General features: G+C 44.1%; 1 protein-coding gene across 1 annotated transcript in view; it reads left to right on the top strand.

Annotated features, from left to right (window-relative positions):
- Positions 1-20,826, top strand: part of LOC126335106 (sodium-coupled monocarboxylate transporter 1-like) — a 121,283-nt gene that overhangs the window by 79,294 nt on the left and 21,163 nt on the right. The window contains exons 9-13 of the mRNA XM_049998044.1: positions 2,598-2,706; positions 3,818-3,927; positions 9,654-9,840; positions 16,053-16,139; positions 20,075-20,295. Of these exons, the coding sequence (XP_049854001.1) occupies positions 2,598-2,706; positions 3,818-3,927; positions 9,654-9,840; positions 16,053-16,139; positions 20,075-20,295 (714 nt within the window). The remainder of the gene's footprint in view (positions 1-2,597; positions 2,707-3,817; positions 3,928-9,653; positions 9,841-16,052; positions 16,140-20,074; positions 20,296-20,826) is intronic.

Below are 20,826 nucleotides of genomic sequence, written 5' to 3'. Positions count from 1 at the left end.
GGAGCATTCAGGAAGTCATGCATCACTTTTTTCTCGACCAGTTTCAGTTGAAAAAAAATGCGCAATTTGATAGGGGACATCGTGGAATATTCCGGCTTCAGCCCCTGTAGTTTCATGAAGTTCCGCTAGCTGACGGCTGCCCCGCGGGATTAGCCGAGCGGTCTCAGGCGCTGCAGTCACGGGCTGTGCGGCTGATCCCGGCTGAGGTTCGAGTCCTCCCTCGGGCACGGGTGTGTGTGTTTGTCCTTAGAATAATTTAGGTTAAGTAGTCTGTAAGCTTAGCGACTGATGACCTTAGCAGTTTTCACACACATTAGCTGACGGCTCTATACGTAGCCTTCAAAATGTCGTCTGTAACGGAGGTGGGTTCCAATCAGAGAGCTGGGATTGGGTTTCTTTTGGTGAAAAACCAGAGCATCGCAGATTTTCATAGGCGCTTGCAGAATGTCCATATGTCTATGGAGACCTGACAGTGAACAAAAGCACGGTTAGCCGTTGAGCGAAGGGTCTGTCATCATGGCAATGAGAGCGTGCAAACAAGCGGCGGCCGGCCGCACTCATCTGCGACTCCTGCAATGCTGGACTTCAGCGTGTTCGCTGGCATAAAAATGCAACCTAAGTTCCTGTTCTCCATGACAACATAAGGCCTCACACAAGTATGCGCTCCTCACAAAACTCCATTGGACGGATCTTCCTCATCCACCCTACACCACGGATTTCGCACCTTCCGACTTCCGTCTGTCCGGTCCAGTGAAGGATGCATTCCACGGGATGCAGTATGTGGATAATTGGGAGGTTACTGATGGAGCAAGACATTGGCTCTGACGTCGACCAGTAGAGTGGTACCATGCGGGCATGTAGGCCCTTCCAGTAAGTTGGTGTAAGACTGGCGCATTGAACGGAGATTATGTTGAAATATAGGGTGTTTCAAAAATGACTTTACAACTTTGAAAATTCATATAAATTAATTCATAGTACCCACAGAGGTGATTGTAGTGTCGATTTGTAGGGAAATACATCAAGTTTTGTCTCGAGTAGTTCGCTAGTGCCGAATCGCACCGTAAGGAGCGCTAGCGGCAGTTGCGTAAAAGATGGTTGCCTTCACTGGATCCTAGCGTGCTAGCTGTGTGTTTTGATTTGAAGAATCGAATTCGGAGACAGCAGCTCAGCGTAATTTCCGTACCAAGTATGCTAATTGTCCTCCTAGTAGGCCTACAATTTATGAGTGGCAAAAATGTTTTGTAGAAACAGGATTCTCGGTAAGACATGGGCAATCATCAGGTCGTCCAAGCACATCTGACGACGTCGTTGAGGGAGTGAGACAACGTTTTGTCAACAGTCCCACGAAATCGTCCCGGCGTGCATCTCGCGAACTTCAAATCTTACACGCGACTGTTTGGCCTGTGTCGAGAAGCCGTTTGTATTGGAAACCGCACAGATTGACGATCGTACAAGCAATAAAAGACACTGAAAATTGCTCGCAATAACTTCTGTCCGGATATGTTAAACAGATTGTACGAGGATGAACATTTCTTGGACAAAATCATCTTTTCTGACGAGTCGACTTTTCACTTAAGTGGCAAGGTTAGCACACATAACTGTGGAATTTGGGGCAGTGAAATCCATATCAAACATTTCAACATGTTAGTGATAGCCCTAAACTGAGCGATTTTTGGGCATTGAACAAAAATAAAGTGTATAGCCCCTTTCTTTTCCGCGAGGGAACCATCAACGGGATAATGTATTAGGATATGTTACAACAATTTTTGATACCACAGATCGTTGAAGATGACTAAGAACGAAATGTTTACTTCATGCAAGATGGTGCACCACCCCACTACTTAGCTGACGTCCGGGATTTTCTTAGTGACCGCTTTCCAAGTCAATGGATTGGCCTTGATACGCCTAATGCTTAGCCCCCACGTTCCCCAGACCTGACACCACTCGATTTTGTTTTAATGGGGATTTATCACGATATCGTGTTTGTATCTCCTGTGCCGCCTTCTCTACCTGAACTTAGAGCAAAAATTTACGCCGTCACTGAGCAAGTTTGCCTGCAATCCTACAGGGAGTTTGGGAAGAAATCGACTTTCGATGGGATGTATGCAGGATAATCAACGGAAGCCAATACAACATCCTTAGATTAAAAAAAAACTTCATGGGTTTTCCTACAAAATAACACTAAATCCAGCTCTATATTTTTTTAATAAATTTATATGAATTTTAAAGTTGTAAAGTCCTTTTTGAAACACCCTGTATATGATTTTGTAGCCCAAAGAGTGGGGAATAATATGGCGTATTGGAATCCTGAATAAAACCAACTCGTTTTCAGAAAAAAGTGTTGAATTACTTTTTGAACGCCCCCCACGTATTATTAGTATTATTACTACTACCAGTATTATTATTATTGTGTTATTTACGTATTTTTATAGCTCAAAGTTGCGTCACTCAATTCTGTACCTATAATGACTGTTTCTATGATACTGTGTCATCGATTCCAAGACGTAGAAACAAATAAACAACTACCTAACACTATGACGCAAGAGATTTAACGAACTATTGCTGTGAATGTTACTCTTGGCTCTTTGTTTCTTCAGGGCTTTGTGGGTGAGCTGTGCCGCCTTGGCCATCATCTTCACGGCCAACTTCTACACTGGTATGGTCATCTATGCTGACTACCACGGATGCGATCCCATCAAAACTGAGGTGAGTCTCATCTGAATCCGGAATATAGTCTACAGGCTTTCTCCTGCTTCCAGCTTAATAAGCACATGAGAGCGTACAAGAGACTGTGCTACCTAAGGTCAGTGCAATTCTAAGCGAGCCTCTGTAGACGGGTTAACAGAAACAGCATGCTGTGTCGGTGTTGACCTCTACAAGAATATTGATTCACCAAAGATCATGTGAGGGTCTCGAGAAGATGCCGACTGTATCTGCACGATGACAGTAATTACCACCACTGAATAACGCTGGACAACAAAGTTCAGCTAGCCACACTTGGAGACAATTTTTATCTGATCACAATAACTGTTAGTACTTCATGCGTGCTAAGAAATTTAGAAGCAACCCAACCACAGACAGAAGTGCACGATATGTATATATCTGGAACACTCGTCCTGAAGCTATTAAGAAGTATTGGTCCATTCCTCCCCAGCGCTATTGTATAACTCAAAGTCTCAGAGATGATGTACTTTTCAACTCGCCTTCCATGCATGGCCGAGAGAAATCGTCTCTGTTCTCTTTCAGTAATGCTGGTGGTAGTGTGAAGCTGACCGTTAATGCCCATGAAAATAAAACAGATCCCCACCTTCCACTGAATCATGGAATCTTCGACCATTACGTTCCATTATCTCTGAACCTTTAGCTGTGAAGATATGTCTGGATATTCTTCCATTGCATAGATACCCAGTTAGACCATGGCTCTGTGTTGATCTCAGCTGTCTTGTTGCAGACCATTTTGGGCAAGGTCAAACATCCCACATTCTGTTGACGTCATCTGATGCTGGGATAAACGTACATGGACTTCTGAGCTCACAGCAGTCCTTTGCGGTGCAGTGCCCACAGAAGCGTTGTGCTGATGATGCTGTTCCCTGACGAATCATATTCTCCCTGACACGTGAGCTCTGTCAGCGATATTGCATGCACCGCTGCCAGTGGCTCCGTGCAAACATTTCACGGCAGAGTGAAACATGGCTTGTCTATCTCTTTGTCCCCAGTATCTGTAGCTCTACTATTCCGTGCTGACGGACTTAAATACATTTATTTTTTAATTATATTTTTTTACGTTTATCACTGACGGACCCCTCTTCCGACGCAGGCCATCTCCGCCAGCGACCAGCTGTTGCCGTACTACGTGATGCAGCACATGGCACATCTCAAGGGCGTGGCCGGCTTCTTCGTCGCAGGGATATTCAGTGCTTCTCTCGGGTAAGTTTCCCATCAATGTCACATCTGCACATTAGCTGGAATGGATGGAGTGGCGCAAGGAAACAAAAAAAATTCATCTGATAATTTGTTGGGTGACTTGTATAGCGGCCCTATATTCTTACTTAAAGAGCCATAACTGTTCGTCACCCATGCAAAAAAGGAACAAAAAGTTAGGACATTTTTATTTGATATATTTAGTAACCCAAGAATGTATAACACAAGCAGTGATTGATAATGATTTTGTGTACTCACAAAGAGAGAACGCTGACTATATAAACATAACAAGTTGCGTGAAATAAAAATAATACAGGAAAACATAGGTCCACCAATTTCAAGTCTGAATACTGTGCTTGCGCAGCTCTCACAGTCAGACAATGATAAGTGTCACAGGTTTTGTTACTCTAGGGTGCACGACGTATAATGGCGGGCAGCAACTATAGAAATATTTACTTCGCTAAAAATTTCAACCTGACGATTTTGTAATTTGCACTAAATAAGATGTAGTGGGTGTGGCTTCTTTTATAAAAATTATTAGAAAAATTCTATTAAACGCAAGAGTGAAAACATTAAGTTCGTGATGGGCTTTGGTGGTGTAGCCCGCAATAATACTGAGAGTTAATTAGTATCAGTTTGGCCCCTGATTGCGACACTAAATTATTTTTAAATAATGTGGAATGTTGTCGTATTAATTACGAAATCACACACCATTATCGATTTATTACAAAAGAAACACTGTCTGTGTTTAAACAGAGAACAGTTACTACACAATTTGAGTATATCACAGCTTGCTTTCCATAAAAAATGTCACACCAGTTTGGTTGCGTTTTACCTCGTGGTTGGGTTCCAGTGTTCCGTAGTCGCAATGGCTGCCGATTCGGTCATCTTGAATTTGAAGATAGCGAGTCGAAATTCTTTACGCATCCGCCTGTTTCAGGTAATGTTGCAACTATTGCCCCATTGTTATTGTCGTCCAAACTTCTGCTTTCAAGGCATGCTCAGCGTGACCATAAATTAGGCCATGTAGTTAATTATGGAGTCTGATTGTGCTTCTATTCCCACTCCGCAGCACTCACGAAACGCCGTTGGTCTACTTCCGTAACACAGTTCACATCACGTAGGGAAAAAGACACCACCATCGCCTTTAACTGCATCCATGACACCTAATGTCGACAAATCAGTACCGGAAGTTGTCGAAGCCACAATGAATTAAACGCCTAGTCTTACTGGCCTTCCAAAAACTGTTCAAATGAGTGTGAAATCTTATCTACATCCATACTCCGCAAGCCACCTGACGGTGTGTGGCTGAGGGTACCCAGAGTACCTCTATCGGTTCTCCCTTCTATTTCAGTCTCGTATTGTTCGTGGAAAGAAGGATTGTCGGTATGCTTCTGTGTGGGCTCTAATCTCTCTGATTTTATCCTCATGGTCTCTTCGCGAGATATACGTAGGAGGGAGCAATATACTGCTTGACTCTTCGGTGAAGGTATGTTCTAGAAACTTTAACAAAAGTCCGTACCGAGCTACTGAGCGTCTCTCCTGCAGAGTCTTCCACTGGAGTTTATCTAACATCTCCGTAACGCTTTCGCGATTACTAAATGATCCTGTAATGAAGCGCGCTGCTCTCCGTTGGATCTTCTCTATCTCTTCTATCAACCCTGTCTGGTACGGATCCCACACTGTTGAGCAGTATTGAAGCAGTGGGCGAACAAGCGTACTGTAACCTACTTCCTTTGTTTTCGGATTGCATTTCCTTAGGATTCTTCTAATTAATCTCAGTCTGGCATCTGCTTTACCGACGATCAACTTTATATGATCATTCCATTTTAAATCACTCCTAATGCGTACTCCCAGATAATTTATGGAATTAACTGCTTCCAGTTGCTGACCTGCTATTTTGTAGCTAAATGATAAGGGATCTATCTTTCTATGTATTCGCAGCACATTACACTTGTCTACATTGAGATTCAGTTGCCATTCCCTGCACCATGCGTCAATTCGCTGCAGATCCTCCTGCATTTCAGTACAATTTTCCATTGTCACAACCTCTCGATACACTACAGCATCATCTGCGAAAAGCCTCAGTGAACTTCCGATGTAATCCACAAGGTCATTTATGTATATTGTGAATAGTAACGGTCCTATGACACTCCCCTGCGGCACATCTGAAATCACTCTTACTTCGGAAGTCTTCTCTCCATTGAGAATGACATGCTGCGTTCTGTTATCTAGGAACTCCTCAGTCCAATCACACTATTGCTCTGATAGTCCGTATGCTCTTACTTTGTTCATTAAACGACTGTGGGGAACTGTGTCAAAGGCCTTGCGGAAGTCAAGAAACACGGCATTTACCTATGGCCCTCTGAGTCTCGTGGACGAATAGCGCGAGCTGGGTTTCACACGACCGTCTTTTTCGATGGTATTTAATTAATGAATGAAAAGACAAAATTCTCGCCGTTAAATTATCTCCTTCCCACAGTGGAATGAAATGACTTCCGGACTGATGTGAAACAACTGAAGCTGCTAATGCCTCCAAAACACTCATTTTAATCATTCCCATGCACGTCTATTATTAGGGGACTGCCGAAACTATACAAAAAATTACCTCGGTGGCTAAACGACGAAAAGCGCAGCCTGTTATTCCTATCAGTCACACTCCATCTTCCATTTTAGTATGCTCCCTAACCCACCACCGAATGAACCCCTTAGTAATCACAAAGTTTATGACCGACCTCCCGATTCTTCTCCCTTAGAGGATTTCAACGCACATAATATGCTATGACGCTCCACTAGCACGTGCCCTAACCGTCAAGTGGCTGAGAATCTTCTATACAGGACGACATACGTCTTTTGAACACAGAAGAATAAAGCAGTTTAGCTTAGCAACAGAATCGTCAACAACCCCGCTTTCTGCTCCGCATCCCTCACAGATAACGTAAGAAATTTTAATTTTACTGCAACCTCCTTGCTCGCAGTTGAGGATCTTCTGTCCTTGACATTTGGCTATCTGATCACTGTGGAAAGATTATCTGTAAAAAGCAAACACGAGCGCAAAAGTGAGAAGTCGATAGTTCTGATACACGTCAGTCATCCAGTCGTGCCGCACGGAATTAGCCGAGCGGTCTCAGACGCTGCCGTCATGGACTGTGCGGCTGGTCCCGGCGGAGGTTCGAGTCCTCCCTCGGGGCATGGGTGTGTGTGTTTGTCCTTAGGATAATTTAGGTTAAGTAGTGTGTAAGCTTAGGGACTGATGACCTTAGCAGTCAAGTCCCATAAGATTTCACACACACATCCAGTCGTGTCCATTTCTGTCCCAGCAGGCCTTGGGTGGTCCAGGCACCTTGCGGCCTGGTCTGACGTGACGCTCATGCCACCTCATACACCCTCAGCTGCGTTCTCACCTCTTGGTGTGTGGGTGGGAGTTTATGTAGCGCCTCTGGATCTTATTTAACTTGACATTCGTTTCTACACAGAATATTTCTGCATTTGATAAGGCGTCCTAAATAAGATCCTAGTGGAGCAACGTTGTACAGTCCAAGCAATACTTTTGTTTTCCAAAACGACTGTGAGGCAACAAAAACCAACAGGCAGCATTACTATTGGACACATGATGGCCTCGTTTTCCCAGTAGCTTTCCTGACAAGGGAATAGGCAGAGACTTCCTCTTCAACACCTGTCTCTCCCCCTGAAGGCTCCAAAAAAGGCGCCAGGAGGCTAATCTTGACTTTAAACAGCCACCTTCAGCCTTCGTTGACTCTCTCTGCCCTCCTATATTCAGCAGTTAAACTTGGTCACTTACAAGACGCGTAACAGTCTCCTCTATGCCCTCTAAGCTGATTCAATTCATGAAGATACTACTTAAAATTTACAATAGGACTCATATTTGAATAATTTAGCTAGAAGCTAAACCTCTTCACAGTTCAATTCAAATGGCTGTTATATTATGAAGTAATGAGGTAAATCCATGTAGACTTTATACGAGTGGGCGTTCTGTATTAGCATACAGAGAGAATACCACGTGATATCAGCGTTCTACATTATATGACTTATCTCGTGCAAGCCATTATTTGCTATACAAAGTCCGTCCAAAAAGTTCTGAGACTGATTTTATTCCCAGCGTACAAGCGACGTCAGCGCAGCAGCTGCTCTGGCAGGCTGAGCCACCAACTGTGAACAAGAGATGCGTGTTCGACCACTCAGCTGTTTGTGGGGAGTGCTAAGTAGTCAAAGTGCAGCTGAGGTGTGTCAATGTTTTTGTGGCATAAATCGCAATGGAGCAACATCTCTAAATCAAGTGTTCCGGACATTCTCCAGAATGTTTTGAGAAATAGAAAGCTGTGCCCAAAGTTTGCCCCACACACCTTGACACCCAAACAAAAACGAGGCGTGGACACCTGCCGTGACTTCATTGAAATTCAAATGCAAAAAAAATTATTTTCTGGATAAAACCATCACGGGTGATGAGACTTCGTGTTATCAATACAAACCTATCACAAAATGATATTGTAGAAATTCAGGTAAGAGATCCATATTTTGACGACATAACCGACGATCAACCCAATGTGACACGTGAGTTGAGCAGCATCTCAAATAAGGACCTTTCTGACAGTTTCACTTTGTTGCATGAACGTTCTGCACATTATACACAAGTGGGGGGGGGGGGCAGAGAGAATCTGTAGAACAACTGAAGCAGTAAAATCATATTAACTTTTCCCTATTCTTTATTAACCCATTCTCGACGCTTCTTAAACTGATGAGGTATACTCTCACTCTGTGAAGTCCGAGATAGAGAAATATATAATGGAGACTTTACCTTGTACTGGAAGGTCTTTCGTTTACATCCATAGATGGTGTCAGCATCATTGGCATCCCCTGTGCCACCCAGCACCACACCACAACACACCACACCATACCCTACCACATCACAACACACCACACGTCACACCACATCACACTGCACCACACCACACTGCGCTACATGACACGACACCACATTGCACCACATGACACCACACCACACCACACCACATCACACCATGCTGCACCACATCAGACATGTATTGGGGAGGACAGAGATTCAAATCCCAACCCAACCATCATGATTTAGGTTTTCCGAGATTTTCCTAAATCGTTTAAGGTAAATACCAGGATGCTCCTTTTCAAAGACCATAGCTGATTTCACTATCCATTCTTTCTCAGTCTGAGCTTCTGCCCATCTCTAACGACATCCTCGTCCACGGGACATTGAACCCCATATCTGAGTCTCCTCAGCCAGCATCACAACTTCATAGCACCACTAACGCCGTGACACAATAACCCCACATCACATACCCAACATCACGACCCCATGTCAGTGTGTTCCCAGATAACACCTCGAAACAATGTGTCTGTGTCCCCATCTGACACGACGACTCCATGACCCCATGTTCATGCCCTACAACACTACTCCATATCTGTTTTCTCCGGCCACCACCACCATGACATCCCTCTTGTCCCCAAGCAACACAACGATAAGATGTCTTTGTACATCCCGCAAACACCACAATTCCGTATCCCCAACAACACGAGGCCGTACCCTCACGCTCCAGCCGGCAACAAGGCACGACAGCTCTGCGTCTCCAATCAACACCATAGCCGCATAGTCGTGGGTTCCCAGCTAACACCACGACACGACATTCCCTGCCAGTGAGACGGCAGAGCCCCGGCACTGCAATGCCGGTGTGTTGCAGCACGGTGGCGGCGGCGCTCAATTCGCTGGCGGCGGTGACGGTGAGCGACTTCATGCTGGGCGCCTTCCCCGCCATCAGCATCGCGCCAGAGAAGGCCGGCACCGCCGCCAAGTGGGCCTCGGCCATCTTCGGAGCCATCAGCTTCGCCCTCGTCTTCGTCGTCGAGCGCCTCGGCGGAGTTCTCCAGGTGAGTCCAATCCTCCCCGTGTCCAGCTTGGACTTAATTCTAGTCTCCAGTTGCAAATACATTTCGAAACCCACTGTACCTGCGTGGGACGAAGAGTTCTTCGTATCAATATAAGCTTCTTCCATTCCCACATTGAGCTAGGGAAATTTGATTCTCCAAGTGCGTTATCTGTCTTTTCCCATCCTCATGATCGAGACTTCAGATGGTGGCAGCACAATGTTGCACAGTCTTCCTCAAATACGGATTCCATAAATCTATCCAAGAAGGTTTCGCGACAACTATGTCGCCCTTTACAATGTTCCCTTTCCTACGGTTTACTGCAGTATAAATACTTTTCTAAACATGCCGTTAAAAACACATACCTTTTAACAACAGACACGTCTCCTACAGTACATTTATAATATTATCGGAAAGGTGGACGTTACTAACAGTTCATAATACAGTTTCTACGAAAAAATGTTGTTGTACTCATCCGTAGAACAGTTCCAGATACGAGGCTCAATTCTTCGATGTGTAGAAGCGATAGATAAGTCCAGGTTTCGATGATCCATGGCAAAGAAGCTTTCCTTCGAGCTGAAGATTTGCTGATTTATTTCACATATCTGATTCTTATCGCCATTCGTGCATTTCTGACGAAAAGCTCTTTTCACACTGTTGACAACTTTTACATTTTAATATCTGTTCGCAAAATCACACATATAAACATGAGAAGAAATCTTTTCACACACATCTTTCCAGAGAACTATGTGAGGCAAAGAGAAAACGCTTCGCGCACTTGTCTCATACCCCAACAACGACTGCCGATTGTGGCGCGCAGTTTATTTTGTGTCTTAGATCATTACTTTCTGGAATGTTACAGAAATGGTAATGATTCAAATTACAGTATACTGTCATTTCCTGTTTTTCAGTAGTGAGTAATTTAAGCGAAGCTAAATTTTTTAAGTGTATTAAAATGCAAGGATTAATTTAGTGACACAGTTTGCTTTAAATTAACTAAAAGTAAATTTAAATAATTCAAAATATGTCGCGTGCTTAAGACAATGAATATTTGTCTTTTTCTACGGTGTTATTGTATTTATGAGAAATTAAGCCCGTTTCGAGTATATGATAACAATTTTATACTCTATGAATAAATCATTTTCATGAACAAATACGTAATTGTCCATTGTCAGTAATCTGAAATAATGTACGTGCCTTTTGGTATCTCATGTGAAGTGGAATTTATAGGATAACTAATTTTCTTAGCCCGAGATTAGTCCACAGAAATGTGTAGAATTATCGTTATGTTGTGTGCCAATTTGGAAGAATGGGAAGTCTCGTAAGATGTACCAATATATAACGTAAATATTTGTAAAATGTGAGTCACATAATTTGTAGCTGAATTGTAGTTAAAGTATTACTACAAAAGAAGGTGGTATCGTAAATTTCGGTTATTGTTAGATGTCCTGTAAATATTAGTGTATTATGCGTTCACTCAAGAATTCACATTCCAGTTTCTCAATAATTTTTGTTATACTTTCGTATGGGCGGTACCGGCCAGTTACGATTCTCGACCCGCAACTCAGAATTCGTTTGATTTCAGCTCTCTGCCTACTTGACAAGGAATCTAAACGCTGGAACAGCACTGGAGAATTGGTCGAGCTAGGATTTTGCAGACGATTTCTTTCACAGATGCACTGCACGTTGTCAGGAACCTCCCAACTCCCTCGGGCGTGGGTGTCTGTGTTTGTCCTTAGGATAATTTAGGTTAAGTTGTGTGTAAGCTTAGTGACTGACGACCTTAGCAGTTAAGTCCCATAAGATTTCACACACTTTCTTTTTAACCTCCCAAAAAATCCAAGTCTCACATTTGTCTTCCCTTAGTACAGTTTTTTTTCTGCTCGTCCATGCGTATCACTTCTTAGTATTTGTTCTCAACACTGAAACGATGTGACGTGCTCCAGATACTCTCCACATATGCTGTAGTCGTGCAATGGCCGATTCCTTTTTTTTTTAATTTTCGGCCTTATTTTGCACTTAGACCATGTTTAAACGAAGCTGTCAGCCATTACAGCAAGTAGAAATTTTGTGCCACTGCATTTTCTTACGACATTATTTTCCTGTAGACAATGGCATAGGCAGCAAACTGTCTGACACTGTGCACTGCACATCTCTGTGGCGTGCTGTTGTGGCGCCCTGCGTCAACCAGGGTATCTCAGCAAGCCGGCTATGCTCGAGGGTCCGCCGTACACGAAACATGCACTCGTAACCCACACACATCAGAAACGATTTTATGTAACAGTGGATGAAGGGGTGCAAGTTAGACCATGCCATCAGTATGTGCGTATACGCGCGCATGTGTGTATGCGTGATGAGTGTGGGAGGGGAGCAGCGTTGCCTATGTCTTTCTAAATTTTGGAACGATACGTTTGTTACTCTTTCTTTTTAATGAGAAGTTTAACAGTTTGTCATTTCTAAGCACAACAACCTCAAGCAGCGTCCATGAGACCACGATGTCGATAGTGATTTATAAATCGATAGCGAAAGTATTATTTTTTATGTTACTGTTAAACAACAGAACAGACCTTCTACATGATTTATTAATAAGAAAAAAAATTCATTAGCGCAGTGTATACAGTAACTACCGCGAATATATAAAAGTCTGTTATACTGCTTTCGTTAATGCTGCTAGATGCTACTCTGAGTAAAATTTGTTAATACTGATGTTCTTCAAAGCATGGCAATTTCTGATCAACGTGCAACATTCTTCTTTCTGTACATCTGATCAGCAGAAGAGAAGTGAAATGCTTGTAAATCGGCCGTCGAGTTTTATAATTTATATTCCTTGACTGCTAAGGACTGGTGACCACAGGCAAAAGGCAAACACACATTGAAGGAGGACAGTTCTTTAGTGTGTCTTGTTTCGAAAAAAAATCATTCAGACTAAAAAGATATATAATATAATCAGTGCTGACGGAGGTGTGATCAGTGATTTACAAAGAGATCTACGAATCCCTTTTATTTGTATAATACGTTTCATAAAAAATAAACTGCCTGTGTTGAAGAACCACATTCCCACATATGCACACTACAGTGCCATAAGGGAAAAAAATACACATAAATGTAAAATTTCTAGCAAAATTATCGAGAATGAATTATCATTCCGCCACAGTCCCTATAGTGCTAAGAAATTACTATGCTGGGTTTTTCATTCAGATTAATTGCCATATCTATCACGTGAAAGAAAAGTACTAACTTTTTCTACTGAACTTTAGTACTAATAACAAACAATCTCTGCACGAAATTCTTAGTTTTATTTTACAAAATCTATTCGCAACTTTCAACAGCTAAATTTCCACAGATATGTCAGTTAAATTCAGTTGTATGACTTCACTCAGAATTTCGATCACTTTTAGCCACTTTTTGCTGGAAGTGCAGTCGTGCTGATGAAATAATCTTGTTCTCTATTTGTCTGTAATGAGCAAATCGTCTAAATAGCACATAAATTCACATTGAAATTCTGGCGATACGTGGACCAAATACAGTATAGCGTCCAGCCATAGTGGCATGCCGTCAAGATGGCCAAGACTGCGCAGATGTGAGTGATGCTGGTAAAAAAGTTCAGATCTCGCACCGTGTGTTGTATCCCGCCTACTCATCAAATATGGGGTGCCTAGGAAACCTGCTTCCTCAGATCGCTAGACAACAATTAAAGCAAATCGTATAAACGAATTTTATTACAGAAAATAAATGACAATACTTAACGTTGAGAAATACATAGATGTGTCGCAAACAAAGGGCGATATGCAATATAATCAGTGTCCTTCAGTATACCGATTCCAATACAGGTGAAGCAATACAGTGGATGCCTTTATCCAGGTCGTTCGTCTTGAGGCTTCTGTAGAACTGGGCTGCGACCAGTCGGGTGCAGCGCTTATGTTCTCTTCGCACAGATGGCGCTGCCGTCGTGTTGTCGTCCTGGAGAGCGGGCGGTCAGCGTGCAATTTGCTGACGTCATCTTCTAAGCCCTCTCTGCTCTAACGTTTCCGACGAAAACGTTCCGACCTTTGTTTACAGAGACTTGGTCACTACGTTGACATGTATCTGCATCACTTTGACGTGTACCACAGCATGGAATAAAAGTTACTTGGCCTGCCTTACTAACGAGTAACTCCCTTTCTGACTTCCCCTCGCAATTCTCTCTGCTACAATGTTTTTCTTATCTCGGCATAAATTGCACGTTCTCACTTTCTCCCTAAAGTTACAGCTGGAAACATGAGGAGCCAAACACTTAAAAGGACAGTCTGAAATGCTGGTACATTTTACTCATTTATTCATTTCTAGGCAAATCACAATGCATAGAGAGACCTGGCCTTCGAAAATGCTACTTAGCTGTGCCGCCGTTCTATACGCTATCGGCGTCCACAGCAACGCAATGAACCGTTATGAATCGGCTACTTCAATGACGGCTCCGAGCAAGACGCCCTGTAGTGTGCATTCCACTGACCGCAAACCACCGCCGTTTGCAACTTCGATGGTGTCAAGCGAGAGCTCATTGGAGGGCGGAGTGGACGTCTGTTGTTTTTACTGATGAAAGTCGGTTCTGTCCCGGTGCCAGGCATGGCTGGGTGTTGGTTACGAGAACACCAGGCGACCGCCTATAGCCAGCCTATCTACAGCCTAGACACAATGAACCTACAATTAGAGTTAACGTCTGAACTACGACTTCGTATGAGAGCAGGATCACTCTTGTGATCATACCATGTACCCTGATTACTGATTGTGTACGTCAGTCTGGAGATTCGACCTGCTGTGCTGCCACGCTTGAACAGGATTCCAGGAGGTGTTTCCCAACAGGATAGCGCTCGACCATATAGCACTGTTGTAACCCAACATGCTGCACAGAGTGTCGACTTGTCTTGGACTGCTCGATCATCAGATCCGTTTCCAGTCGAACATGTATGCGACAGCATCGGACGACAACTCCACAGCAGCATTAATTTATTTATGTGGTTGTTTAACAGCGCTCGCTATGCTGACCGATCAAGAGCAACAGACATTGAACTACATCCCACACACTGACATCGGCACCTGTACGACTCCATGCATGCATGTTTTTATCCTTGCATTCAACATTCTGGCCCTTTATTGCGGTTATTAATGTACAAGCATTTGAAATTCGCAGTGGCTCTTCTCTCGCCCTTACATTTTCCTGTCATCTTGCAATGGTAATCACAGAAATATGTCACCTGGGCAAATGTATTCCTGAAGTGCCATTACCCTACATTAATTATTTCTTGGGATTTTTTCCCACAATGTATTTTGTACACTGCCACGGTCTCAAAACGTCGGTCCTCGACTAAATAGAAGAGAAAATGTTTTTGTTCCCGGAGCCATTTACGCTGTGGCATTACGTCTTACTTGCTATAATACAAGTGCAGAAATACAGCATTGCATTTTTAAGTTATAGAACTGTATCAACAAAAACTGCGTCTCATATCTTTAATATTTTGGAACTCCAGAGGTAAGGACATCTTGGCGCAAAGACCAAGCACCATCTGCTAACGCATATTTGGAAGAGTTCCTCCGTGGATTGGCACCAGAGTCAAGTCCAGGGACATGTAAGAGATTACCGAGAATCCAGGACCAATCAAAATGCGATTTGTGACAAGATGGCGCTTTTCATACACTACTGGTGAAAAACAGAATATTATTATTTGTATAAATTACACACAAAGCCCCGTTCTTTTGACAAATCACTTAAATCTGGCGCTTGATTAAGATTTTCACTGCACAGTGGCGCATATACTAAGGCAGGTCAAAGCCAAGTGTACAATAAATTAAATAACAAGCTAGTCTATGTACACATACTGACAATTTACTGTGTCGTTACACGGTGCACGGGGACAGGTGGAGCTGCTTCGTACAGCAGTAACACATCAATTTCCATCGATTCGAATGCTCCGTGTAAACGAGTAGACGAGCTGGACTGAAGCTTTAGCCGGCAGTGAAAAGGCACATCATTACTCCAGGCTGGACCATTGTCTGGTCATGTCACTCGTCACTGGAAGCCGATAAGGTCACTGTGTGCTCTTGCCAGCTGGGACAATAAATGTGAAACACCTTCTTTTGTCCAAACGTGAGCGAATTCTGACACGTAAAAGTGATATTCTGCAGCCTTGTACAAAGTTGGTACTGTTTTGCAGCTTACTGTTCTCCGTCTGTTGTGACAGGTGGCGCTGAGCTTCAACGGCATGGTGGGTGGAGTGACGCTCGGCATGTTCTCGCTGGGGATGTTCTTCCCGTGGGCCAACAACAAGGTAAGAAGGACCCCCTGCGCGCCCGACTGAGGCCATCCATCTAATTGTCTATTTACACTCGCAGGCTCTACAGAACCGTTTCAGTAGAACTGCAAAATGCCGCAAAGGAATCCCTCTACAGAAACAATATGTATTTAAATAAGTTACTGTAATGCAGCCGGTTGGCGCCTTCGGCAACCGCCGATATTTGAGCAGGTGAAAACCTCCCCATTTTCGAGTCACAGCTGAAGTGAGAGAACATTGTGCCTTGTGATTTAAAATCTTCGCAGGAGGGGCTGCACGAACCACGAGACCAATGGACAGGGTATACAGAAACATACCATACGCTGTGGACAACTAGCGCCACAACACACCAAAAGATGACTGACATCAGACGACGCGATAACGTAATATTAATCGTCAACGGGTGTCCCTCTGTCGTTTGATCAGGGAGAGAGCATGATTCCAAGCAGAATCAAGGTCAAAACCTCCCCCTTCTAATTATAAGATCACTTACTACTTTTATGTCAACAGCTTGCTTGCTAACACTATCCCGATGGAAATGAGCGTTTGGCGTCATTGGCCGGGAAGCCCCTTGCGGGGCAGGTCCGGCCGCCTTGGTGCAGGTCTTATTACATCCGACGCCACATTGGGTGACCTGCGCGCCGGATATGGATGAAATGATGAAGACAGCACAACACCCAGTCCCTCAGCGGAGAAAATCCCCGACCCAACCGGGAATCGAACCCGAGCCCGTAGGACGGCAATCGGTCACGCTAAACCACTCAGCTATCGGGACGGACCACTATCCCAATAACTGGAAGTGCACTATAGAACCTCTCAATTGTTATATTCGAGCAGAAGATGGGTACCGAGAGAGGTGGTGCGATGGTCAGCACACTCCACTCGCATTCGGAGGACGACGGTTCATCCCCGCGCCCAGCCATCTTCATTTAGGTTTTCCGTGATTTCCCTAAATCGCTGCACGCAAATACCGGATTGGTTCCTTTAAAAGGGCACGGCCGAGTTCCTTCCCCATCCTTCGATCAGTCCGGACTTGTGCTCCGCCTCTAATGATCTCGATGTCAACGGGACATTAAACTCTAATCTTCCTTCCTTTCTTCTCTAGAAGATGGGTAGCAATGAAATGTTCTGCAATAGCAGATTTTCTCGGCTTCGTAAACATGTGTGACGCTTATACTGTATGCACTGGTCCTCCGTGGTCCTTATGATTTAACTGATGTATGACCTGCCACAACTGCTGGAGATACTGCAGAGACTGACCTTAACGCGAAACAAGATCGCCCTTTGCACAATCTGAAAGGGCCCAAATACTAGATGGTGGTCCAAACAAAGACACTTCACACCGTGTTTCCTCAGATTACGGCCAATCTTGTTGGAAATGCTACCTACATAACGCTTAAAGGCCGTAGACTTAAGTTCCACTTCGTTATTTTCATCATTCAACCGACGCACGGTTGGTCAGTAGGACTGCGCACGTCTTGTTTGTATCGTATTACATCCATTCTCGTGAAAGGTAACTTCAACGTGAGTTAAAACAGATGGCAAACTTTCAGGGTCTGAGATGACGCGCACACTCTATGAAGGAAGTCACGAGGTCCTCCCATCTCATGAGTTCGATCCTACAAACGGCAAATGTCGAAAACATTATCTGGCTGTGCTCACTGAACTTATTTGAAGCTCAAATAGTGACTAATACTTTGGTTATAGCGCCCAAAGTATAATTTAGACACGCGGTTTAGTTCAGCACCAAACTTTGGTACAGCGATTTTTAACCCAATTCGATGTTTCACTATATCTATGTAGGTGTTTACGCTTCAACAGTTCCACAGCTTTGATAAACGTCAAAACAAGAAGGCCCATAAGTTCCCTTGTTTGCTGTGTAGATTGGCATTTATTGCTGATACGTCTGCAACACGTAACACACAATAAACCTGTACCTTGTTGCCATACAGTGGTTGACCATGGTCCATAAATTTCTATATCCACAATAATAAGCACATGGGTTAAAAAAATTTAAAGCACTTCGAGGATTGGTCACAATATCTTTGGGAGAACGTTGTGCCCGGTACTGCTAGGAATATATTTCCTCACGAAGACAGAAACTGCGACCTTGCTCACCTATGCACATCAGCTACACACATGACTTGATTGTGGCATTGTTCAACTACTGGAACTTTGCGAGTCCTCTGTACATGGGGCTGCCGTTCACTGCGATATGAGGAATGGCGACAAATTCTCAACAATGTATTTTACCGGAATTTGTGCCACTCTTAACCCATCTGTCAACGACTGAGGAGTGTCTCAGAGCGTAGTTCAGTGACCAGGGATGCACTCCAAACAATGGGATAGTGGTCGTTAAGGTGTATCTGCGTCCCTTTCTAGTATACTGCGTCCATTTCGCTTCAAGAACCACGGGTTAGTCAGGCATCTGCGTTGTGGCTACACATACGGTATGGTTATCCATATCGCCGAGGCACGCAAGCCTCCACACTTCAACAACGTGCATTATTCATGGAGAGTAAACGGTCTGTTAAGCTGTATGAAAGAAACTTTATGGCTCTGAAAATCGCATTTGTACTAGAGACCTTGCGAATGTAACCTGTCGTATTTTGGAAAGACATAAGAACTGTTTAACAACAGTTACACCCTTCTCGAACGGCTGACTAAATCAGCTGATTGAAAAAAGAGTCGTATTTCGGAACAACGAAGAAGTACTGATGAAATAAACATTCATCCAGTACCAATTTTGATCAGCGAATCATGATCATGTGGCATAAAATTATTTACACAGACTGCGCGGGAAAGTTCTTACCGTGGCATCAAAAATAAAACAATGGAAGGTTATTTCATCAGTAGTTCTTAGTGGTTCTGAAGTATGAGTTTTCCAAATGATTTAGAGTTGTGGAGCTTTAATCAGTTCTCGCCTCACCTATGATCATGAAATAAAATACTAAGATTCCAACTTCTTGACGCAGGCACCAAACTTCTGAGTCAGTGTAATTAAGGGAGGCAATGAAGGTTAGACAGGGGGATAATTTAATTGATACCAGACAACATATTAATGCCAAGAACATACCCAGGCGACTCATACCACTTCCACGCTGAAAGACAAAACAGGTTTGAGGTTTCACGACAAATGGCACTGGGTACACTTACTACTGGTAGGTAGCCTTCATATGTCCTATGTTTCTCCAGGCTGAATTGATACGTCTGCCTGTCTGACAGGGCGGAATGTAAGTTCGGTTTGAGAAGATTTTTGTTGGGACGGGGGGGGGGGGGGGGCGGGAGCATCACTGATACTCTTGATCAAAGCTCTCTCCCTACTCATAGATAGTCGCATATTAAGCCCTTTTTGTGGAGGAACATTTCCTTTACTTGTAACTTATTACAGTTCGGCACAGGTTTTCTGTTAGTTTTGGATTTTTGTTGAATGTTTTACTGTTTAATGGCCCCAACAAAAAATCAGTACAGTGGTGCGCAACGTATCCTGACCACAATTTGGTTGGTGTCCAAACTGCGAGCAGTGGAAGCTTTGTTCGACTGCTAATGATGACTGCCAGGAGCGACGTATAAAATAAAAATGTCGTGTGACTAGGGCCTCCCGTCGGGTAGACCGTTCAGCGGGTGCAACTTTTTCGATTTGACGCCACTTCGGCGAGTTGCGCGTCGATGGGGATGAAATGATGATGGTTAGGACAACACAACACCCAGTCCCTGAGCTGAGAAAACCTCCGATCCAGCCAGGAATCGAACCCGGGCCCTTAGGATTCACATTCTGTCGCGCTGACCATTCAGCTACCTGGGGCGGATAGCGTTGTATAAATATCGTGTAAAGAGAAATGGCAACATGAATTTTGCTGCCTGCTGCAGACGCAGGTTTATGGGAGGGTGTGAGGGAGCGTTTCGCTGCATGTTGTGGTGGCCGTCCTCAGGGCGCACTGCTCGGGGCGCTGACGGCGAGCGCTCTGGTCGCCTGGATCGGCGTGGGGGCGCAGGTGTCGGGCGCCAACCAGGCGAGCGATGCCACCAAGTTCACCTCGGCAGACCTCTGCCCCGCCTGCAACCTCACCGGCGACGCGGCGCTCAACTTCACCACCGCCTCCAGCATCACCACCGCCGCCAGCACGATGTCGCCCGCAGCGCCAGAAGAGCCGTAAGTGAAACTGCATGCTGAACAGCGGCAAACCCACGCCTCGAATACAGCGTGTCCATACTCTTTCCCTATCATTTCCAAACTATTAGAGGCAGAGAGCGTCGTGATTTCTTGAAAAAGTTTAGCAACTCTCAATGCGGTTTTTTTTCTGTTCTGCCACACTTTCAATATGTGCCTCCCCACCCCCCACCCCACCCCACCTCTCTCTCTCTCTCTCTCTCTCTCTCTCTCTCTCTCTCTCTCTCTCTCTCTCTCTCTTTTCGTTCTACATGTCTAAAGAAACAAATGCTGTAAAAAACATTACAGTCTCGTACATGGACGAAGCGATAAAAGTAACATCGAAAACGCAGTTTTTTATTTTTTTATTTATTTATATCATGCTCCAATACATTGCTCCATTACATATTTCCAATACTACATGTATGTATTGTGTGTGTGTGTGTGTGTATGTGTGTGTGTGTGTGTGTGTGTGTGTGTGTGTGTGTAGCGGAGTGTAATGTTGATCATCATGATGACATCAGTGATAGTAGT

The sequence above is a fragment of the Schistocerca gregaria genome, chromosome 2, assembly GCF_023897955.1.
Source record: "Schistocerca gregaria isolate iqSchGreg1 chromosome 2, iqSchGreg1.2, whole genome shotgun sequence".
In the NCBI taxonomy this organism is placed as follows: Eukaryota; Metazoa; Arthropoda; class Insecta; order Orthoptera; family Acrididae; genus Schistocerca; species Schistocerca gregaria.
Note: the sequence above shows the minus strand (reverse complement) of the source record. Positions and strands in the feature narration are given on the sequence as shown.